General features: G+C 40.8%; 1 protein-coding gene across 5 annotated transcripts in view; it reads right to left on the bottom strand.

Annotated features, from left to right (window-relative positions):
• CUL1 (cullin 1) overlaps positions 1–25,533 on the bottom strand; it is a 103,769-nt gene that overhangs the window by 57,727 nt on the left and 20,509 nt on the right. For all 5 annotated transcript variants that reach the window (XR_003118493.1, XM_025378530.1, XM_025378529.1 and 2 more), the window contains exon 2: positions 14,300–14,600. Coding sequence is in view for 4 of the 5 variants with exons in the window: in XM_025378530.1 (XP_025234315.1) it covers positions 14,300–14,439 (140 nt within the window). In the remaining variant the exon portion in view is untranslated. The remainder of the gene's footprint in view (positions 1–14,299; positions 14,601–25,533) is intronic.

Raw genomic sequence — 25,533 nt, 5'->3', positions numbered from 1 at the left:
TCTTGTAGCTTTAAAAACATATGTAGAAGTAATATAAAGGAGAGGGATGGGGTAGTAAATGAAACTATACAACTACAATTCCTCTACATTTTGTATGATGTAATACAATCTTAACTCTAAGTAGAATGTTAAGAAAGAAAAATGTGTATTATATCCCTAGAGCAATCTCTTTATTCCTTCTTCCTTCTTCTCTCCTACACACACACACACACACACGCACACACACTCTGCAGAGGTATAGCTAAACAACCAACCAATATATTAAAAAGGAACTATAAAAAAATTTCAAATAATCCTAAAGAAGGGTGAAAGCAAGAACAAAGAAAATTTTTAAGGGGAGAAAAAAACTAACAAAATGGTAGGCCTAAAATTAATCTATTAATAATTACAACAAATGTTAATGGGCTAAAACTACAATTAAAAGACAGAGATGGTCAGAAGGGGCAAAGCAGCAAGACCGGGCTATACGTTGACATGAGGGACACAATTTAAATATAAAAATACATATAGGTTGAAAGCAAATGGATGGAAAAAGATTATCATACAAACACTAAGCATAGGAAGAGGCTAAAGAAGCTATAACTATCAAGACAACAAATTACTACCAGGGATAAAAAGGGACACATTTCATAAAAAATGTACTTTAAAAGACATATTCGCAAATGTATTTTTGTCTAACAACAGAGTTTCAAAATACGTGAAAAAAATTTGTTTTTTGAGATGGAGTTTTACTCTGTCACCTAGGCTGGAGTGCAGTGGTGCCATCTCGGCTCACTGCAACCTCCGCCTCCTGGGTTCAAGCGACTCTCCTGCCTCAGCCTCCAGAATAACTACAGGCACCTGCCACCATGACCAGCTAATTTTTGTATTTTTAGTAGAGACAGGGTTTCATCATGTTGGCCAGGCTGGTCTTGAACTCCTGGCCTCAGGTGATCTGCCCGCCTTGGCCTCCCAAAGTGCTGGGATTACAGGTGTGAGCCACCCAGCCTAAAATATATGAAAATTTGACAGAATTAAAGGGTAAAGGAGACAATTTCACAATCACAGGATAAGATTCAACATTCCTGTCAGCAACCAGACCACAGGAAAAATATCAATCACGACTTGGATGATCTGTTAAGACTATCAATCACCTTAAGTCATAACTTAACGGGCAGGTATAACATTCTACACCCAGTGGTATACTGGTAAATTGGCTCTCTGAGCGGGGAGAAAAAGAGAAAAGAAAAAACAAAAAGCCCTGATTCGTAGCATTTGTAGATGTCTATTGTGTAAGGTTCCCACCATGGCAGACGCAAACTACCAACAGGACAATATCACACACAGGGAGCTGGGGAGAGATGGGCACAATCATCTCCTGCAAGCTGATCTGATCCAGCTCCAGCACATCATTGTCTATAGCCAACAGCTGCAGAACCCACATTCTTTAAGAGCACATGGTATGTTCACCAAGATAGGCTTTTCCTGGGCCATTAAACACGTTTCAATACATTTAAAAGGACTAAAATTATACAGCATGTTCTCTGATCAAAATGGAATTATAATTAGGAAGTAGTAACAATAAGCTACTCGGGAAAATCCAGTACTTCTAAACAATATCTTTCTATGTAATTCAAAGGTCAAAGAGTTTTGAACTAAATGATAATGAAGATAAGATATATCAAAATTTGTGGAATGAGGCTAAAAATCCTTACAAGGAAATTTATACTTTCAAACACTTATATCAAAAAAGGTAGAAAGGGTTGGGCATGATGGCTGATGCCTGTAATCCCAGCACTTTGGGAGGCCGAGGCAGGTGGATCATTTGAGGTCAAGAATTTGAGACTAGCCTGGCCAATATGGTCAAACACCCAGTCTCTACTAAAAATACACAAATTAGCTGGGCATGGTGGTGCATGTCTGTAATCCCAGCTACTCAGGAGGCTGAGGCAGGAGAATCACTTGAACCCGGGAGGCAGAGACTGCAGTGAGCCAAGAACGTGCCATTGCACTCCAGTCTGGGTGACAGACTCCATCTCAAAAAACAAACAAACAAACAAACAAAAAACAGAAAAGGTAGAAAGATTTAAGAATTATTACAATGCCAATACTCCCTGACATGGTTTGGCTGTGTCCCCACCCAAACAGCACCTTGAACTGTAATAATCCCCACGTGTCAAAGGCAAGGCAGAGATAACTGAATCATCAAAGCAGTTTCCCTGATAGTGTTCTCGTGGTAGTGAGTAAGTCTCACAGAATCTGACAGTTTTTATAAATGGGAGTTTCCCTGCATAAGATCTCTTGCCTACCGCCATGTAAGACGTGCCTTTGCTTCTCCTTTGCCTTCTGCCATGATTGTGAGGCCTCCCCAGTCATGTGGAACTGTGAGTCCATTAAACCTCTTTCCTTTACAAATTACCCAGTCTCGGGTATGTCTTTATTAGCAGCATGAGAACAGACAAATACACTGCCCAAACTGATCCACAGATTCAATGTCATCTCTATCAGAATCCCAGTTGGTTTCATTGTAGGAAGTAACAAGCTGATTCCAAAATTCATATGGAACTTCAAGAGACTCAAAAGAGGCAAAATAATCTTCAAGAAGAACAATGTTGGAGGACTCAAACATCACAATTTCAAAACTGACTACAAAATGACAGTAATAAACCCATGAGTCTGCGGACACCTGATTTTCAATAAGGGTGCACACTGAAACCACAATGAGATACTACTTCCTTCCCTCTAGGATGGCTAGAATCAAGAAGTCAGAAAATAATAAGTGTTGAGCTGGATGTGGTGGCTCATGCCTGCGATCCCAGAACTTTGGGAAGCCAAGGTAGGAGAATCACTTGAGGCCAGGAGTTCGAGACCAGCCTGGCCAACAATGATGAAACCCTGTCTCTACTACAAACACCAAAATTGCTGGGCATGGTGGTGCGCACCTGTGGTTCCAGCTACTCGGGAGGCTGAGGCAGGAGAATCGCTTGAACCTAAGAGGCAGAGGTTGCAGTGAGCTGAGATCTCGCCACGCACTCCAGCCTGAATGACAGCAAGACTGTCTCAAAATAAATAAATAAATAAATAAGTACAATACAACACAACAAGTGTTGGCCAGAATATGGAGAAACTGGAACCCTCATAACACTGCTGGTGGGAAAGTAAAATAATGCAGCCACTTTGGAAAATAATTTGGCAGTTCTGCAAATGGTTAAACACAGAGTTACCATCTGACCCAGAAATTACACTTGTAGGCATCTAAGAAAAATGAAAATATATGTCTACATAGAAACCTGTACACAAATATTTACAGCAGCACTATTTGTAATAGTAAAAGGTGGAAATAACCCAACCGTCCATCACCTGACGAATGAATAAACAAAATGTGGTATATCCACAGAATGGAATCTTATTTTATCATAAAAATGAAGTACTGACATATGCTACAACATGGATGAGTTTGAAAACATTATACTAAGTGGAAGAAAGCCAGTCACAAAAGACCACATGTATTAGTCTGCTTAGGCTGCCATAACAAAATACCACAGACTAGATGGCTTAAACAACAGGAATTTATTTTCTCACAGTTCTGGAGACTAGAGGTCCAAGCTCAAGGTACTGTCAGGGTTGGTTTCTGGTGAGGGCTCTCTTCCAGGGTTGCAGACGGTTGCCTTCTCGCTGTGTCCTCACATGGCCTTTCCTCTGTGTATGTGGAGAGAGAGCTCTCTGGTGTCTCTTCCTCTTCTCATAGGGACACCAATCCTATCAGGGTAAGGCCCCACCCTCACGATCTTATTTAACCTTAATTATTCCCCCAAAGAACCTTACCTCCAAATACCATCCAAATACACTGGGGGTTAGAGTTTCAAGATATGAATGGAGGAAGGGCACAATTAAGTCCATAACACCACATATCATATATTTATACAAAATATTCAGAATAGGTGAATTTATAGAGACAGAAAGTACATTAGCAGAAGGCTGGGGTAAGAAGGAAGCGACAACTAAAGGGCACAGGGTTTCTTTTTGAGATGATGAAAATCTTATAAAATTGAATGTGACAGATGAACATTATCTGTGAATATACCAGAAACTAATGAAATGTACACTTTAAATGAGTGCATTGTATGCTATGTGAATTATATCTCAACAAAGCCATTAAGGCCAGGCACAGTGGCTCAGACCTGTAATTCCAGCACTTTGGGAGGCCGAGGTAGGTGGATTACTGGAGGTCAGGAGTTCAAGACCAGCCTGGCCAACAAGGTAAAACCCTCTCTCTACTAAAAATACAAAAAAATTAGCTGGGTGTGGTGGCATGCACCTGTAATCTCAGCTACTCAGGAGGCTGAGGCAGAAGAATCGCTTGAACCCGTGAGGTGGAGGTTGCAGTGAGCCAAGATCACGCCATTGCACTCCAGCCTGGGCAAACAGCAAAACTCTGTCTCAAAAAAAAAAAAAAAAAAAAAAAAGCCATAAAAAAAAAAGCCATTAAAAAAATTCAATACCATTCCAATCAATCAACTTTTGGGGTAGAAATTGACAAGAAGTTGCCAGCCCATTGAGGAAAAGTCTTTTTCAACAAATGACACTGGAATAATTGGATATCCACACAGGGGAAATTTAACCTCAAGCCTTACTGCACACCATACACAAAAGTTAACTCCAGGTGGATCACAGGTCTAACAGTAAATGCCCAAACCATAAAGTCTTATGAGGAAAACACAAAATATCTTTGAGATTGAGGCAAAGGTTTCTTATGTCACAGAGGTAATAACTGCAAAAAAAATAAAACCAATAAATTAGGTTTCCCCAAAACACACATTTGCTCACCCAAAGACACCATTAAGAAAATGATTAGCAAGCCTCAGACTTGAAAAAAATATTAGCAAAATATATCTGACAAAACACTGGTACCCTTGACATATAAATAACTAAAACTAACAAAAAGCAAAATATCCCAAAAATGGAAAAAACAGGAGGCAAAAGACTTGGACACTTTACAAAAGATGACACACGAATGGTCAATGAGCATATAACACGAAGTTTACATGGCAGCCCGAGAGGTGCCCCCAGTCTAGGGCACCTTCGCCTAAAGAACAGCATCAACTGTGCTTTGAATCCAGGCTGAGTCAGCGGAGGCAGGAGTGAAAGCAGATCTTATATAGCTCTGATGACACACAGTCTTAGCTTCATCGTATTTTTATCTCAGCTTTAAATCAACTGAACTATATGGAGGAATGTTATCAGAAATGGAACGAGCAGGTTCTTCATGTGATCAGAAGCTGCCTGAGGGAGACCTGTCCAGGGCACCAGCCCCTCCTCAGACCCCACTGGTATGAGACCTGAGGAAAAGCAGCTCTGGGGATAATTCAAGTATGTTATCTGGAAGGGGTGAATTCCCCATGTTCAAGGAAGGACTGTAAAACGGATGTATTCCTGAATTATCAGGTGTGCCATTTTCCTGAAGAATGAGCCCTGAAGGGCGCCTGCGTGAAAGGACAGGGCCAGAGCCTCCCGGCTGCTCTCTATGGTGTGGGCTCCTGCTGCTCCCCCAACCCGCCGCCCCAACAATGCCACACTCACCACCTGTTGCCCCAACATGCACACAAATTAAGTGTTCATAAATCATTTACAAGAGTAGAAAAATGAACTATGACTAATCTTTAGGAGAAAAATGCTCACATCTGAAGTTATTCTTAAAGGAAAAAAATTAAAACGGAGTATGAGGAAAAGTTAAATATAGGAATTAAGATGAAATAAGAAAAAGCAAAAACATCAGAGATAAAAAATTAAAAGCCTACAAGGCAATAAAAGTTTCATCCAGCAAACAATAGATTAGGTATTTTATACTAAGGCAGCCATAGACTCTAACAAACCCATACGTTTGACTTTTCAAACTCTGAGGTTCTTTGCTGAAGGTCCTCTGAGAGCTTCTTTGGCCAGAAAGCAGGTGAGAATGTAAGCAGGTATCTGGGGCCTCCTCCGCAGGCAGGTAGGGAAATGGTGTAACGTGGTACAGGGGTTTATGTCCAAGAGCCGAGCCTGGTTCAGCCTCCACATAGGTCCTACAACTCTTCTGTCGTCCGTGAAACGTTGTCTGCCAAGGTATGCTTCTGTACTGATGGGCAGCAGCAAGTCGCTGGGAAAGGGTCCTATTAGATGGAAAGCTTCACATTTCACCTTTCAGCAAGCAGACACCCCCTCTGGGCACCTGCCCAGTGCCAGGCACCATGTGGGTGACTTAGGCCTCGCCAACAGACCGCCTTCCTGGAGTTCAGCATCTACTACTAATGTAATATAAAGTGAGCAGCAAGGTGACGGAGCCAGTGTTCTCAAATGTCTCTGTTACCCACAGCACCACGCCTTATTTCTGAAGTCAACACATCTGGGGAATCAATTCTTGACTTTTAGTTACTGCCAAACTCCAACCATTCTCCTTAGCTAAAAGAAAAGCGAATTCAATCAAAGAAGCAAAACTAAACAGAAGAGAACCATTTCCTACTACCACTTGTTTCCCAAATGCGACTTAAGAAGTGGAAATTTAAACAAGTAACTTCTATTAAAATCACATGGAAAGACTCTGCACTAAAAGTTTTATTAGAAATACAGTACTTCCTAGGCCGGGTGCGGTGGCTCACCCCTGTAATCCCAGCACTTTGGGAGGCCGAGGCAGATAGATCGCTTGAGGTCAGCAGCTCGAGACCAGCCTGGCTAGCATGAAACCCAGTCTCTACTAAAAATACAAAAATTAGCCAGGCAAGGTGGTGCGCACCTGAAATCCCAGCCACTCGGGAGGCTGAGGTACGAGAACAGCTTGAACCCAGGATGCGGAGGTTGCAGTCAGCCAAGATCACACCACTGCACTCCAGCCTGGGCAACAGAGTGAGACACCCTCTGAAAAATAAATACACACACACACACACACACACACACACACACACACACAGTACTTCCTATCTTCACACATTAACAAGTTAACCTGCACCAAATGGCAAAACAGCAGGCTCACATACTATTCTGTATAATCCATCTGTAGTCATAAAAGAATAAAGTCCTGTCCAGTCTGTGGGTAGGTGCATTTCTGAAAAGAAATATCCCATACGAAGCAAATAAATTCACATCTAATAGCATACTTCAAAAGCAAAAACTAATTGCAATTGATTATAATGAACTAAAAACTGTGTTACATAATGTTCAAAGTACTCTGAGTATATATACCATGAATCAAACTTTGAAAAATAGCTGAAGAACATGCCATATTTATACTAACCCTGCCCCCAACCAAAAAAAAAAATCACTTGTGACAAGTATGCAATCTCATAATTTCTACAGGGTCTTACTTTAAGACAGATATATAATTTCTCAATTCTAAGAGTCATTTTAATAGTACTAGGTCAGTAGTAAAAGGTAGCGAGAATTTTGCAAGCTAGGACTTAACATTTGCAAAGGGCAGACGAATAAACTGTACTTTAAAATGCATGCTTTATACTGAAAATCTAGGAGGCAAAGAAGAGCAATTGTTAAAAACTCATCTATAAGCCCACCATCTTATAAGGGACAGTTCCTTTCCACATGGTACACATAAAGGTTTTCAAAAGCAGGAGTGTGTGCTGATGGTTCACAACTCACATACCACTTCACATCCTGCTTTCCCACAGCAATATATTACGAACATTATTGCATGTCAATAGTCTTCATTGCATTTTTAAACGCAGTTTATAGTTACATCAAATCCTTAATACCGAAGATTGAGGTTGTTTTCCATTGTTTCCTATTATTAAAATACGCTGAAGAGCCTTGCACATGCAATTCTGAATACAACTATTTCCTTAGGATAAAGGTTAAAAAATAAACAAATTGCTGGGCCACAGTACATTTTTATGTCTCTAGAAATATATTTCCAGGCCAGGCTTGTGTGGTTCATGCTTGTAACCCCCCAACTTTGGGAGGCCAAGGTGGGAGGATTGCTTGAAGCCAGGAGTTCAAGACCAGCCTGGGCAATATAGCAAGACTCCATGTCTGCAAAAAATAAAAAATTAGGTGTGGTGGTGTGCGCCTGCAGTCCCAGCTACTCAGGAGGTTGAGGCGGGGTGGGTGGTGGAATCACTTGAGTCCAGGAATTGCAGGCTGCACTGAGCTAGGATCGTGCCATTGTACTCCAGCCTAGGTGAAAGGGCAAGATGCTATCTCAAAACAAAAAAATCTATTTCTAAATTTGCCTCCAGAAAGATCATAGCAAACTAACATTTCTGCCTGCACTGTACAGCTTGGTCTCCTTGCCAACACTGGCTGTAATAGTCATTTCTTAACAATGTTTTTCAACATGATAGGTAAAAATAGGGTCTCACTCTGCTGCTCAGGCTGGAGTGCAGTGGTGTGATCATGACTCACTGCAGCCTCGACCTCCCAGAAGCAAGTGATTCTCCTGCCTCAGCCTCCTAAGTAGTTGGGACTACAGGTATGCACCACCACACCTGGCTATTTGCTTTTTTTTTTTTTTTTTTTTTTTTTTTTTTTAAGAGACAAGGTTTTGCTATGTTGCCCAGACTGGTCTCAAACTCCTGAGCTCAAGTGATCCACCTGCATTGGCCTCCCAAATTCTAGGAATTAAAGATGTGAGCATGGCTGGCCTAATTCTTCATTTCTTTAACAGTTACAAGGTTGAACATTTTTCCATATGCTTACTATCTGCATTTTTTCTTTCTGTGAACCAGTATGTCCTTTTACAGACTTATGCTAAAACTATGGATAAACATGTATCTATACACACACAAGAGAAGGAAAGATTACATCTAAAAAATATGAAAACTTTCTAAGTTTAGGTTCATTTGATGTAAGCCATGTTCATTAGGTGAGCAGAATCAGATTAATGTAAGACTCCTAAATGAAGAGTGCAAGATGAAAAGTGTCTAAACACATTTGTTGGGCTGGATGGTTATTCTAAAACAGACAGGGATCATCATTAATCTACTTTGAAGACAATTTGTTATTCCTTCTGTTTGATCTGCTGTTCTTTGAAATTTTGGTTTTCTATAAAGGAGAGAATTTTGCAGTGAGCAGGTGAAGTAGGACGGCTGCCACCTGAGCCCTCCTCTGCAGCTGCAGCTCCTGTGGAAGGGAAGGCGATGGTCAGAGTGTGGACCTGAAAAGAGTGGTGGCGGCAGCCAAGACGGGACTGCTCAACTGGCAGGTGCAGAGCTGCAGCAGGGACCAGTGTGTCCTGGCACAGTGTCCCTGCAAAGCAAAGCCGCAGGCTCCAAGGGCTCAGGAGATTGACTCGGGTGAAAAAGTGCCCCGACCCCCAGCAATCACGAATCTTATCACAAAACATCAAAATAGACGATTAAATGTGAATTCTGAAAGTGCTTATGTTATGACTTACTGAGAGCAACCAAGATCAATCTCATTCTCATTCTCAAATATGAATGAATGATTCTCAAATCAACCAATTTCATTCTCAAATATGAAAGAGATTCTTATGGTGCTAGTGGGGGAAAAGAAGACTGGAAAAAGCAGGCTAAGGAACAGAACAAACTGATTTAGGCCACAGCACTGTACAGGAAGACAAACAGAAACTTCAAAGTTTATGAGAATTTATTCAGGTAGAGAGAGAATAAAAGAAAGACATCAATATGAAAGTTTAAACTGATGCCAAGAGAAGGTAAAATTATGAATCTGAGGTACGTGACCTGGAAACAAGACACAGGTAGGTCTGGGGCCCAGAACAATGAACGGAAACCTCCAACACATGACCCGACACCTGCACAAGCTAGGCCGGACCCGCATACTTCACCGCATCCCCTTAAATGCCTCTCTAGCCAGGACCCATGTTTGTCTTCCAACCTAAGCACAACACCTGAAACATACTGGAGTCAATAAATTGAATAAGAAATGCCAATACCCATTTCAAATTCAAAAGGAAGGAAACCTGGTATTTACCCACCTGCATAGAATTTTATTCTGTGTATTTTATTGTAAAAGAAAAACAGGCCGGGTGCGGTGGCTCGTACCTGTAATCTCAGCATTTTGGGAGGCCCAGGTGGGCGGATAGCTTGAGTCCAGGAGTTCGAGACCAGCTTGGGCAACATGGTGAGACAAAAAATTTTGTAGAGACAGGAAACCCTGTCTCTACAAAAAATACAAAAATTAGACAGATGTAGTGGTGTGCGCCTGTGGTCCCAGTTACTTGGAGGCTGAGGCGGGGTGATCACCTGACCCCAGCTTGAGGCTGTAATGAGCCATGAACCCATGAATGCACTCCAGCCTGGGTTGACAGAGCGAGTACTCTGTCTCTGACTCTCTCTCTCACACACACACACACACAGTTGCTGCATGGTAACTATACACATGAAAGACATCATAGAAAACTAGAAGTGAATAGTTGGAAGCACTTCACAGATAGACTCACAGTGGAGAGTGATGGCTCAAGGCTAAAACTTTAGGAGAAAAACCAAGTCTTTGAGAAACGGCTAAAAACCAAGTTAACTAAAGTGGATCTTTCTGTCTGCAGATGCTCTGGCCATTTTCTTTTCTGTCTTTTCTTATTTTTTTATTATTTTTGTTTTGGCTTTTCCAAAATTCCCTTCTTTCACCATTTTGAGTTGAAAAGTCAAGATAAATATTTATGCTGTAGAATAACCCACCTCCCTGCTACAGCAACCACAAATGTCACAGGTTCCTAAAGGCTCCAAGAATATTTGTTTTACAGCAAGAAGCAGTTGCTTTTTCTAAAAAAACACTCAATTTTCTTCTCCAGGATACACAATGGGTAAAAATCTAGCTGTTAACTACCAACCAGAGTTAGGGAAAGGAAAAGAATCCCTCCTTTTTCTCTCAACCAGTTTTCCTTTCTAACCCACTTCCTTTGCCAACTGCTGATGAGGCATGTCTAATTTTGCAGAGTGATACTAGAACAGATGAGAGGCACTGCCAGCTCCTTCTTCCCCACTCCAAAGCACCTCCTGCCCTGAAATGCAACCTTTTACAACTGCATGTGTTACACGTCACAGTGAACAAGCCTTTAGGAGATTATTTTAAAATGACCAAATATACACCAGTAAGAGAAAACTTCTGAAAAACTGCTCTGTTATGCAACCTGGGGCTGGAATAATGGCAACATATACGCAATTCCAAAAAGTACTATGTGTAAATGGCTTAAAGTGAAGATGGCTCTACAAAAACATGACAGACAACTCAAAATTCTTTCAGTTCTCACAGTGATGCTGAAAAGATATGTGAAGAGTTGGGGGGTAAAATCATATTTTACGATTTTCAATAATTAATAAATGCAAGTATACACTTATTGTTTCACTTCTATCCTAATATATTGAAGAGTTAATCAAAATACTTCACAACTTCTCAAAGAAAATACAGAAATGTAATACTCTGAGAAATGGGATCCATTCAAATATAGTAGCTGAAGGCTACAGAGGGTCTAAAGGTGATTCTAAAGATTCAGACTGCTGAGAATCTTAAGACTCGCCTCACCACCCCTACTTGCTGCTATACAACTAGGTTCCTGAAGCTTATCCACAGAGGAAGGTGACTGCCACCAGCCCGCGGTGAGATAAGGCTTAATGAGGTGTGGATGGTTCGAAGCACAAAGCCTGACACACAGGACTCAAACTGTAGCCATTATTTCATAAAAATGTCCAAAGAATTAAAGATATTTTAGACTTGGTTTAGATTCTCCAATTTTTTGTAAATACATAGAGCTATTACTTTCTCAGACAAAACTGGAAAAAAAAAACTACCCAATTTGAGTGGCAGTCCTGAAAAAAATTAAAGTTGCAGGTACCAGAATAACTACAAATTATACAAATTTAATTACTTGTAGAATACAAGAATTCGGTAACTTCTGCTAATATACAAAGTCTCACTGTCTTATAAGCAAAAATAACCCATCAGAAAAAGGACCAACCTGATTTAGTAAGAAAGAACACATTAAGAAATTCCCAAGGCTGGGCGTGGTGGCTCATGCCTGTAATCCCAGCACTCTGGAAGGCCAAGGCAGGCGGAATGCTTGAGCCCAGAAGTTCAAGACCAGCCTGGGTAACTTGGTGAGACAGTCTCTAGGAGGGGGAAAAAAAAAATTTGCTGGGCATGGTGGTGTGTGCCTGTGGCCCCAAACACTTGAAGGCTGAGATGGGAGGATCGTTTGAGCCTGGGAGGCAGAGGGTGCAGTGAGCTGAGATTGTGCCACTGCACTTAGTCTGGGTGACAGAGCGAGACTCTGCCTAAAAAAAAAAAAAACAAAAAAAAACCCCATGACTTATAAGGCATATTAATTATATCTCAATAAGGTGGATTTTAAAAAGAAATTCTCCAGAGACAGATCAGCAGTGACACCTCCCTGGGCTCTGGAGCAGTGCTCTCCTGCTTTCTGTACATCAAAAATCCCACCCGTGTCTTGCCTCACCGGTGGAACCCCCAACCTTCAGCTTTCTTACAAGAATTAAGAAAATGCCATACCTAGCAAGCCAGAACGCAGTTGGGTGGCATAATAGCCTCTCAGTTGGCAAAGACTCTATCTTCTTTAAAAGCATCCTACCCATCACAGCACCCTGCAATCCCACTCCTGAGTAAACACCCTGGAGACCAGAAGTCACAGAGCCACTCAAAAACTCTCACACAATGTTTACAGTGGTATTAGTAACAGTCAAAAGGTGGAAAAAACCCATGGGCAAACAAAATGTAGACTAGCTATACAATTGAGTCATAAAAAGGAACGACGTACACAGTGATACGTGCTACAAGGATGAAGCCTCCAAGCATGCTAGGTCAAAGAAGTCACATAGGCAGCCCACAGATCGTATGATCCCATTTATGCAAAATGTACAGAATGGGCAAATTCATAGAGACAAAGTAAATGATGGTTGCCAGCGCCTGGGGGGACGAGGGCATGAGGAGTGACTGCTATGGTACAAGGTGTCGTTTTGGGGTGATTAAAATGTTCTAAAGTTAGATAGTGGTGATAGGTGCAAATCTCTGTAAATATACTAAAAACCACTGCACTGTATACTTTTTAAAAGGTTGAATTTTATGGTACGTAATTACATCTCAATAAAGCTATTATTTTAAAAGTATTCTATATGTAAGTGTATATACATATATAAATATGCAAACACACAATACATTTTATGCTAATTCCGAGATTGACATAGTTTTATATCTACTTGTTTTTTAGGATTCTGAAGTATTAACATAAGTAAGAACATACTGGAATGTCACAAAGACTAGTTTGATAGTAACTGATATATTCTAAAAATTTAAACCTGAAGCTGTTGAATCAGCAACTTTAAAGTCCTAGAAACAATGGCAATCTGCTCTCTCCTGAGTAAGCTTAACTCTAATTTCAATGTCATATTTGTATAGAATCAAGAAAACCTCCAAATTAGCTGGTGCATCTCCAACCACATGAATAGCGGGAGCTGCATCTCCTCCACCCTCATCACCTTTGTAGCACACAGCACAGTCCCCCATGCACATCATGGACCAAAAACAAAAGGAATAAAATTCTTTTTAGATATTGTACTTTAAAAAATAGGGCCATAGCCTGGGCAACATAGTAAGACTGTCTCTATAAACGATAAAAAAAATTGGCCAGGTGTAGTGGCACGTGTCTGTGGTCCCAGCTACTTGGGAGGCTGAGATGGGAGGACTGGTTGAGCCCAGGCAGTTGAGGTTGCAGTGAGCTGTGATCACACCACTGCACTCCAGCCTCGGTGACAGAGCGAGACCTTGTCTCAAACACACACAAAAATAGGGCCATAACAGGAAAACTTTTGCTCGATGTTCTATCCCTATAGATCAGGTCAACGAAATTTTCCTGTAAAAGGGCAGGTAGTAAATATTTTAGGCTTCATGGACAAAACTGTTCCTGACACAACTACTTAACTCTGTTCTCATAACACAAAGCAGTCATAGACAACATATAAACAAACGGACAGTAAAACGAACGATCTGCTGAGAACCTCAGGACCTTGCTTTGGACCAGAGTTGCCCAACGGAACCTTCTACAATGACAGAAATGTTTTATTTACTCAACACACAGCTAGTGTGCCTAAGGAACTGAACCTTTAAAATATTTCAAATGTAAACAGCCACGTGTGCCCAGTGGTGACTGTACTGCCCAGCAGTGCATTTGACTAAAAATGAACCAGTTCTACTCTGTTCAAAAACTTAAGGTTAAAAATGAACCCTGTGATTATTTTACAAGATGAACAGGGAGGAGAAAACAATATAAAATTCTAATAATTCATAAGTCTTACTAGTAAATAATCAAAACTCTAAGCAAATCAACCTGCACTAGGCAGGAGGATACGTGTAGAGCTCCATATATCTGGACTTGGCCATGCTCTGCCGCGTGTACACCTGCTGGATGCCGGCTCTGAGGTCGTCCCAGATCTGGTCCAGGCCAATCTGCTTCAGGCCATGGGGGTTCTGGCTCCGGGTTGACGACATTGTGAGGGATGTTCTAAAGTCGTCCAGTGCAGCAATCCTTATTCAAAGTACAGCTAGTTCTCCATTAGATGAAAATACACAGTACCATTCCAAATTTATTCACAGTAGCTCAGAAAGGATGTCCTTTAAATGTAGAGAATGAAATCTCATTGCAGGCAAACCTGAGGAAGAAATAAAGAGAATTAGTGGATTGTCTCTGGGGTACTGTAATAGGGTGAAACACACTGACAGAAACACTCAGTCTGCAGGCATTAGCAGGGCCCAGTCTAATCCAGAGACCATTTCTCTATGTGGAAACACATTCATGTTAATTATATGGTCTGTGTACAAAAATATGCTTATTTAGTTCAAAATCATTACGATATTAGCACTCAAGAGAAAAGCTGCATAAAAATTTGCACAAGCACAACTAACTCTGTTGCCTTTCTCTGCCTTCTAAAGTTATCAAAAAAAATATATCATTTGACCTAGATGACAATTAGAAAGACAAACTCAAAGAAAAAAGGGCAAAGGATATGCTCAGGAAATTCCCAGGAACACAAACAGCTAATAAATAGGAAAAATCATTCAATCTCACGGGTTACCTAGGACTTTTAGTAACTTTTCTCTTAGAATTCAGCGAGAATGCAAATGTTGGTGAGGCTGAAAATGAAAGGAAATAAGCACTCCCTTTTTAAGGAGGGAATCTGGCAAGAATTATCAAGATTTAAAATGTACTCCTGGGCAAAGGATATGAACAGACATTTCTCAAAAGAAGACATTCATACAGCCAACAGACACATGAAAAAATGCTCATCATCACTGGCCATCAGAGAAATGCAAATCAAAACCACAATGAGATACCATCTCACACCAGTTAGAATGGCAATCATTAAAAAGTCAGGAAACAACAGGTGCTGGAGAGGATGTGGAGAAATAGGAACACTTTTACACTGTTGGTGGGATTGTAAACTAGTTCAACCATTATGGAAAACAGTATGGCGATTCCTCAAGGATCTAGAACTAGATGTACCATATGACCCAGCCATCCCATTACTGGGTATATACCCAAAGGATTATAAATCATGCTGCTATAAAGACACATGCACACGTATGTTTATTGCGGCACTATTCACAATAGCAAAGACTTGGAATCAACCCAAATGTCCATCAGTGACAGACTGGATTAAGAAAATGTGGCACATATACACCATGGAATACTATGCAGCCATAAAAAAGGATGAGTTTGTGTCCTTTGTAGGGACATGCATGCAGCTGGAAACCATCATTCTTAGCAAACTATCACAAGAACAGAAAACCAAACACCGCATGTTCTCACTCATAGGTGGGAACTGAACAATGAGATCACTTGGACTCGGGAAGGGGAACATCACACACCGGGGCCTATCATGGGGAGGGGGGAGGGGGGAGGGATTGCATTGGGAGTTATACCTGATGTAAATGACGAGTTGATGGGTGCTGACGACTTGATGGGTGCAGCACAGCAACATGGCACAAGTATACATATGTAACAAACCTGCATGTTATGCACATGTACCCTAGAACTTAAAGTATAATAATAAAAAAAAATAAAAATAAAATAAAATAAAAAAATAAAATAAAATAAAATAAAATAAAATGTACTCCGAATTCAGAGAGACCTGAGTTTGAAGCTCAGTGCCACACCTACTAGGTAGGTACATGCAGTACTGGATGAATTTCTTAACCTCTCTAAGCTTTAATTTCCTAGTCTGTAAAATGGAGGCCAATTACTTTCCTCAAATGGATGTTGTAAAGTGTAAATAAGATAATGTGTAAGAAACTACTTAACACAGAGTAAATGCTTAACACATGGTAGTGGCTACTATTTCTAAGGATACGAAGCTAATGCCAAATACAATATATAATGCTTCAGCATCTTAGACTCATAAGTAAAGTAACTTAGGTATTCAATATTGTATCAAACCAGTACTTCTCAATGCATAACATCACAGACACAATTTAAGGACTACCTATGAGTATCACATCAAAACGTAAAGGTTTTAAATAGGTATTTCCATTGTAAATGAAGAAACACTGAATTATTTTAATGGTTTCATAAAACAAATGTTATTGGGAAGTAAACAAGATCTGGAACAATGAGGCTAGGTTAGTGAAGCCTGCAAACCTTTGTCTGAGTTACCTTGTCAAGTAATTCAGCTCATCCTATAACCTCAATGGCATTGCAGAGCTCTGTGTGATCTAAGGCACATTTAGGGACCCTGTGAGGTCATGCTTAAGGAGTAAGTCTGAACCACTGAAACCCATTCTCTAATTAATTTATTTATATTCTGGGCTGTGGGTCTTAATATTTTATAAATCTACAACACCATTCCTGATCCTGAAAGCATTTTATGTCTTACATTCAAATTGGTATGTTCAAATGTGGAATATAAACGTATCTAACACAAGGACTCCCTCAAGTTTTAAGAAACTGACAACTCAGCAACCACTCTGGAAATGTTTCCTGTGTGTAGTTTCCATGTGCTTTCCTTTCATCATCTACTTTGGGAGGGTCAATAGCACACTTAATAATAATAAGCATGTTTTGGACTGGTGGTGCCATCTGATAGCATCAACTGTTTGGACCTACCCTACTTTCCCCATCACTTAATTTTTTCCTAAGGGGAAATAATCACTTAAATTCCCCAAACTCAAAGTTCAGTTAATTCCATCTTGGATGATCTTTCTCATACCTCTCTAGATGCTCTTTTACTCCTTTTCCTTTTACTTGTCTTATAATTGCTATCAGCAACTGAAAAAAAAAGTTCTACTCTGCCCCCCAAATGCCTTTCTCCATCAGCCTTGTCTGTGTCAGTGAGTGGCAACACCACATGTATCCACAAGTCAGAAACCTGGGAATGAGTCTGATGCCACAGCCCTCACCTTTCACACTCAAGTGCTACGAACTTCACTTCAAATCCATTCGCTCATCTCCACTTCCTCCTCTAGTAATCATCGCCATCTCTTACCTGGGCCACTATTTTAATTGTCTAAACTAGATTGGAATACCTTGTGTCTGCTTGTATCATTCTTGACATGGCAGTCAGCTGTCTAAAATCCCTGTCATCCTAAGACGGTGTCATCCTAATTCTGAATAGGCTGTCACCCTAAGAGCAACAGGAAGCCAAGGCAGAGTTTGAAGAAGGGAAATCCTTAATATGGCACTATCAGATCATTTTCTCTCTCTTTATTTGCCTCTTACAAAACCTCAACTCTCCCCCACCCTCCCCTCAGGTTCAGCCGTACGGATGTCCCTTCCCTGGCCATGCCAGTCTCCTTTCCCCACCAGAGGATCTCTGCATCTGCTGCTGCCTCTGCCTAGACAGTTCTAGAAAGTTCCTCCCCTTCTTCAAGTTGCCTTCCAGTCATACTTTCAAAGGAGCCTTACTAGGAAGTCCCAGAAGATGTTCAGGTTTGCCTTTAAATGGGATTTTCCCTTCTTAACACTTACTCCGGGCCATAATCCTGCACTGGTTTCTGTACTGTAACTCCCTCACTTCACTGGGGTGCAAGCCCCACAGGCTCGTGAGAACCTCATACGGAGCCTGGCATGCCACTCAATAAATATTTTACATAAATAAATGAAGGAATAAATTAGGGAATTGAAAAGCTATATGTCTTAAGAAGATTTAGGAATAAAAGACCAGTATCATCAAGCATCTGAACTTGCTCAAAATCCCTCTTTAGAATCTCTACAAAATTCTATCTCGTTTCTTCTAAACTTTTTCCTTCAAATATTGGATTTTAGGCTAAAATTTATGTCTTGCTGTTTCATTTAGTCATGTTTTACATTATTTTGGTCATTGCAAATATATACATATCCCAACACAGTGTTTAAACAGGCTTATGAAAATCACAGAATTTTAGTGACTACTTAGTTTTAATGTTTGTAGGAAGCTACCATATGTCAGGCACCGTCCTAGGCATTATTTACTCTTAACGGTAAACAGACATGGTCTACGCTCATAATGCTACACTGACGGAATAAAGCATGCTTATTCATTTATTTATTTTTAAATAGGGTATCACTCTGTTGCTCAGTCTGGAGTGCAGTGGCATGATCACAGCTCACTGCAGCCTCAACTCCCTGGGCTCAGGTGATCCTCCCATCTCAGCCTCTCAAATAGCTGAGACTACAGGTTAGGACAACCATGCCTGGTTAATTTTTATTATTTATTAAAAAAATTTTTTTTTGTAGAGATGGGGTTTCGCCATGTTGCCCAGGCTGGTCTTGAACTCCTGAGCTCGAGCAATCCTCCTGCCTCAGCCTCCCAAAGTGCTGGGACTACAGGTGTGAGCCATGGGGCGCCCAGCCAAGTATACTTCTTTCTAAGATGCTGACACATAACTTTTGGTATATAACCTACTTGTAAATCAGAAACTTTATGTGCTATGCATTTGTGTACCAAAAGCATTTGTTCTTAAGAGCCAAATATAATCACTGGCAATTAGAGGTTAACCTTAATGATAGTTCTGACCCTTCCTCTTCTGTAGAAGAAACTAATTCAAAGAAGCAATCAAACTTGGCAAGCTCCTAATGCTACAAAGTAGCAGGACCACAAACTAATACACTGTAGTCTGAATTTTAGGTTCTTCAATTTTTAGGGTGTCGAAACAGTGAAACTACTGTAAGTCATAGGAAAAAACAACCAATTGCCTATTTGTTAAATGAGGAAACCTCAACATCTCCAATTACAAGAGCTGATAGCTTTAAAGAGTTAGTCAGTCAGTCCTAATTGCATCAGCATTAAATCTACTCAAATATTTTGAAATTTAAGAAAGCCCACTGTTTTTTTTTTTTTTTTTTTAAAGCCTGACTTTTGAAAAACTAAGATAAACTCTGCAACGATCAGGACAATTTGAAAGATAAAGTCAAGACACCAGCAATCCTCTAGCAAAGTTAAAATATACCAAATAAAATGGTCAATGTGGATTTTTCATAACACCTCCATTCTCCTATCTCAGCATAAGCACATCAAATATGTTCTTTACATATTCTCTATCCTTTGTATACATTTCTGATTCCAATTATGAATCTTACTCTGTTAAAACTCACTGATAATCTATGAGATCAAATACAACTTCTCATATCACACTGTCAAGTTTACTTGCTGTACACTTTTTGTGTCCAGGTCTACGCACGGGAACTTTATGCCACATCACACCTCAGTTTATATTCCGAATACGCGAAAAATTAGCAAAATCTTTTATTCTTGCCGCTATGTGATTTATTCTTCTCTATCCATTCCCTTTTTTCTAGTTGTTCCCACTGAGTATCTAAAATTCATGCATAGATGATCTGAGGTTTTCAAAAATTCATACTTAAGTGGGCGGGTTTAAAGAGGATGACCTAATCTTACATTTTTAATATCCCCCAAACAGCCTCACTTATGTACGTAAAATATTAATCACTAATACAGCAAAGAAACCTAAAACAAAGTCTACAAGGAAATGTTAGAAGTAAGCACATCACGAAAATGTCTAAAAGGACAGATAGGTCACACGGATGCTGGGCAGCAACAGAGACCTGCGGGCAGGTCCCAGGCAGGGGCCTCTGGAGCCGATGCTGAGACCTGGCTTGGGTAGAAGATGCTTCTTAGAGATGGGCACCCACGAGATGACAAGGAGGAAGCAGATGAGGCAGAGAAAAGATGAACTGTGATGTAGGCCCTACAAAGCCAGCATCAGCCCGACAGGGAACTCTAACAACTGTTGCCAGAGGGTCTCACACGGGCTGCAGGTCAGGCCGTTAACCCCAACCCGGCTGAGAAGGGCGCAGCCCGGTCCAGGCAGCTCTGCAGCTGAGGCCTGATGGCGCTAACACGGGGAGTCAAGTCCTTCCTTGAAGGGGCATCTGGGTGAGTCACCTGTGTATCTATCAGCCTGCTCCAACGGATACAAGAGGCTTGGGTAATGAAGCTTTCCGGTTTAGCGGGGTAGGGGTGTGTGTTTGTGTGTGTGTGTATGTGTGTGTGCGTGTATGTGTGCGAGTGTGTGTGCGTGTGCGTGTGCTGAATGCCCATGCTTAATCTATTGATAAATCACTCAAGTGTCTGTTGAACTGAACTGATTGTTAAACTGCTGGGACAATAAAATAGAATACAGGTGCCCACAAAACACTTGCTTCTCTCTTTTTTTTTTTTTTTTTTTTTGAGACGGAGTCTCGCTCTGTCGCCCAGGCTGGATTGCAGTGGCCCGATCTCGGCTCACTGCAAGCTCCGCCTCCCGGGTTCACGCCATTCTCCTGCCTCAGCCTCCGGAGTAGCTGGGACTACAGGCGCCCGCCACCACACCCGGCTAGTTTTTTGTATCTTTTTTAGTAGAGACGGGGTTTCATCGTGTTAGCCAGGATGGTCTCGATCGCCTGACCTCGTGATCCGCCCGTCTCGGCCTCCCAAAGTGCTGGGATTACAGGCTTGAGCCACCGCGCCCGGCCTGCTTCTCTCTTAATGTTGAATTTTACTTTACAAACTATATATCCACCATCTTATAATCAGGCCATCAAAGAATGTCACTCTTAAGCAGATTTCATAAAAGTCAGAGAGGTTCAAGTGATTTTTAGGTAAGGGGTAAAAATATTTTCCTCATAAATCACGTCTCATAGCTAGAAAACCTAGGAGGTCCCCAAACCTAAAGATATGGAAAACAAACAAACAAAAAAAACCCAAAATGTACTTAGGAAATCAAGTAGTTTTCAAAAGTACTCAGGTACAGGAGATCCTTGGCGTTGCAGGAGTTACTAATTGTGGTCCACGAGTTTCGGGCATGTACCCTGCAGATGTGCCACCTCCTGACTTGGACACACAGGTGGCCGGTGAGTGAAGCAGGCTGACAGGGGGGACAGCCACAGGGCCCCTCCTCACAGCTTCACTGTTCTCTAGACGGCCAGCCCAAACCATGCTCACAAGCTCTCGCTAATCCCCAGAGAGGGATTATCATTTTCTTGACAGGAAACCAAGGCACAAGATGCAATTAGTCAAGGACAAGAAGCAATGGCAGAGCCAGCTGTGCCTCCACACACACTAGCTGCTGGCTCCCGGAGCCCGCATGAGCTTTTACCGCAGACACACACGCGCGCAGACACACACGCGCGCAGGCACACACGCGCGCAGACACACATGCGCGCAGACACACGCGCGCAGACACACACGCACGCGCGCCACAGTTATACTTCACTTTCATCTAACCCTTGGAAAATAATGGAACACAACAGTCAAAATAAACAGTTCTAACAGGAGAAGGGCGGTCATATACTTAAGAACTTGTCTCACAGAAAAGACTGTTATTCCAAAGGAAGATGAAAGCCAACAAATCAATATGAAACAAGCGCCCTAACAATTCCAACTGTGAACTAATCAAAGAGGCTGTTTCTCAAGATTAACGGTGCATAAGATTCCTTCACTGAGCAGAAGTGTGAACTAACTAAATGACCTGCAAAACTCCTGAAAAAATATCTTCTTTGATATTAGTAATTTCGGTTTCATCCATGCATACTGAAAGGGCTTTTGAAAAAGAGCACTTACAACAGTCTTCCACTAAACACTAATTGGAACATCAACTGAACTGAACATCAAGGGAACTGGGGAATTACTAGCTTTAGTGAAGTTAAATACTTTGTTTGCTGCAAGACTTCAGAGGTCTTGATAAGTGAACATGCCTTATGAATTTCCATCAGAAAAACAGTATAAAGCATATTCCCTCAAACTTACTTGGCCATGAAATATTTTTTCCTGAACGTATCTTGAGACCAGTAGTGTGTTTCAAGAAAACTCCAGTATTTCAAGGAACATGGCTTTAAAAAGAAAAAGAAAAAAACAAAAAAAAGATCTGTGCTGACCCCTACTGACTTCTAGCTCTTTGGGGATCAATCACACACTGGTTCGGCAACTTTTTTCACTTAAAACTGATATACCTCACTTCACTTAATGAAATATACCTCATTTTTTTGGTGAGTCATATATTCTGTTATTCATCAATAATAATACCTAACAAAAAGCTTTCAAGTATTTACTTTTTAACAACTATAATACTGCAACAAGCAGCCTGATAAGTATTTACTTTTTGCTTACTTGAGTGATTGATAAATACCTATATGTACGATCTGACAAATATGATACTGACTATGATGCTGTCTACCAAGACAGGAAACATCAGAGAGGAACAGGTCTACAGGAGGGCAGTTGCCCTTGGACATGTGAACCTGAGGTCCTTGTGAATCACCCCAGGCAGCTGGACACACAGGGCCACAGCACAGAAGAGAAGGTGGCTGCAGTTTCTACTTTCCATAATAAAAAGCTAACAAAAAACTCAGCAAACCTATATAACATAAGTAAAAATAGAAAAGCAAAAGCATTTAGGGTGAGGGGCAGGCAATTAAAACATTGTGGAACAATTTAGCAGGTGAAAGGATATTCCAAGCCTCTCAGAACTGAGACTGGAAAGCGCAAGCTCAGAAATTTTTGAATTCCGTAAGAAATTATTTATTTTTTTTATTTTTAGAAATTATTAAATTCTCTCTAAGTTTTAAATGAATGGAATGGCTGAAAAAGAAAGAGGCTAATACAGCCAACCTGAGTTTTAAGTGTACAGCCAAGATTAGGTAAAACTGCCTAGGCAAGAAAACTGAAGCTTTAGGCTATATACACATGTTACGGAAAGCTCTGTTGAGGATTTTAATAATACATTTCTACAGTTTCAACTTAATAATTTCGGGAGTAAAAAACCAGCAACAAGCCACCAGATCTGTTGTGGCACCTTCTACTTTGCCCAACCCTCGACGACAACTCCAACCTGTTCCTCACTCCAGCTCTCCCTCCTCCTTCTGCTGGATCTTCCAAAGGCCACAGACTCACATGTTCAACACCGAACTCCTCTCTCCCTGCCTTTCTTCCCAACTTAGTTGTCACAAGCCTCGGCTGCCCAGCTTGGAATCCTAGGAGTTTCGAAAGCACCTCCCTCTCTTCTAACTGCCCAAACATCTAATCCTATCTATTTTCCTCATGTTGCGTGCAACCTCACTTTTCCTCCCCATTCCTTCTACCAAGACTTTCAACTGAGGGTCATGCTTAGCCTCTCGACTGGTCTCTCTCCCTTCAAACTCACTCCCCCTTCTGCATTTCCCATCAGCTTTGATTCCTCTCTATTATTACCCCCGATGAAAAATCAGTTCTGTGAATTCTCTCTCCTTCTTATCCTCCTTCTCTTTACACTCCCAACTGCCAGAGTCTAGGCATTACCTCCTCCCATCTGGCTCACTGACTAAAGGGTCTTCACTGGTCGCATCCCCTCCAATCCATCCTCCATATTGCTGCCCCGCAATTTCTAAAACACAAACAGGCACTCACTCTGTTAACTGAATGAACTGCAGGGACCTTTTTCTATACGCTATGTTTTATTTACCCACACCCATAGCACCTCCAGAGTGTCCACTGAGTACAACTGTTCCATGTCAGCTTATTAACTATATAAAGAAAGAACTAATATTTACTGTGGGCTGCTATGCTAGACTCTGTACAACAGCTTTAATGCTTTCACTGATTTACTCCTCACAGTAAATATATTCTCCGCAAGCACCAGCTACATTTGACAAATGAGGAAGCCCAGGCTCAGAGGTGTTACCCATGCTGTTTCCTTAGAAGGCAGGAGTTTCTCATTCCACCTCCTTAAGAAGTGTGCTACCAAGAGTTACTCCTGCATCTGACATTACAACCTGGCTTCAAAAGGAAGCATGCAAAAAGACAGGTGAAAGCTTAATGATACGAATATGTAAAGACAGGTCCAAACTGCTGCCAACGAATAGGTCAGGGAAGAACTAGCAAATTCATGGCTTGACTTTTACTCACATTTACACTCCCAAAGCTATTTAAAGCTCTACTTTGTTTGGATCTTCACTGGTTACTATTTTGAATGTTATATTATTCTACATTTTTTAATCAAGACAAATTTTTAACTAAAGATGCCAGGACAGGGACTAATATCTCATAAATACAGACCAAGAACTTGGGCATTCAGTGTTTGGACATCTACCAAGAAGGACATTTACTAATTAGATAAGACTACATGAGTTTGTTACTGAAATTTCAAGGCTTGAAAAATTTGTACTTACTTAGAAGATTTATGCCATCCTTTTCTATATAAAACTATGGAAACTCTCAAATGATTAAAGTTGACAAGCAGCATAAAAAAATTTCAATTAACAAACACCCTAATAGACAGCTTCCTAGAGATGGTAGCTAAATTTTATCTCTACTTACTTAAAGCCATTTTAAACCTTTAAGTTCACTGGCTCTAAAGTCAGAGAAATAAAATAAACACATACCCAAATAAGAAATGGGTTCTGCTTCTCAAACAATTAATTCCAAATCAAAGTCTCAAGACATGAATTTATCACATATGCTTGCATTGCCTTGTTCATGTTGTTACTCAAAGCTAATAATTAAACATTTGGGGCATTAAAAGTCCATGTTCACTCAACATCAATCTGTCATATGCTCCATTAATTCTACCAGATATCTACCCCCAAAAAACAAAAAAAAAAATCAGTTTCCACCCAAAGACTTGTACATGAATGTTCACAGCACTTTATAATAGCCCCAAAGCGGAACAACCCAAATGTCCACCAACAGGTAAACGGATAAGCAAAATGTGAGGCAGCCATATAATAACGCCACACAGTCAGACTACTTGGCAAAAAAAAAAAAACATCAAGTACTGATGCAGCATGGATGAACCTCAAAAACATTAACACTAAGTGAATGCCAGATGCAAAAGACCACGTACCATATGACTCCATTTATTACATGAAATGTCCAGAATAGTCAAATCTATAGAGACAAAGTAGGTTAGTAGTTGCCCGGGGTTGGGAGGAGGGTGGGAATGGGGAGTGACGGCAAAGAGACACAAAGGATCTTTCCAGGGTGATGGAAATGTCCTAAACTTGCATTGTAGTGATGGCCACACAACTCTAACTTCACTAAATATAACTGAATTATACATTTTAAATGAGCAAAGTTTATAGTATGTGCATTAAACCTCAATAAAGCTGTTAAGAAAAGACAAAGAACAGACTTAAAG

This window comes from Theropithecus gelada, chromosome 3 (genome assembly GCF_003255815.1).
Source record: "Theropithecus gelada isolate Dixy chromosome 3, Tgel_1.0, whole genome shotgun sequence".
Lineage (NCBI taxonomy): Eukaryota > Metazoa > Chordata > Mammalia > Primates > Cercopithecidae > Theropithecus > Theropithecus gelada.
Note: the sequence above shows the minus strand (reverse complement) of the source record. Positions and strands in the feature narration are given on the sequence as shown.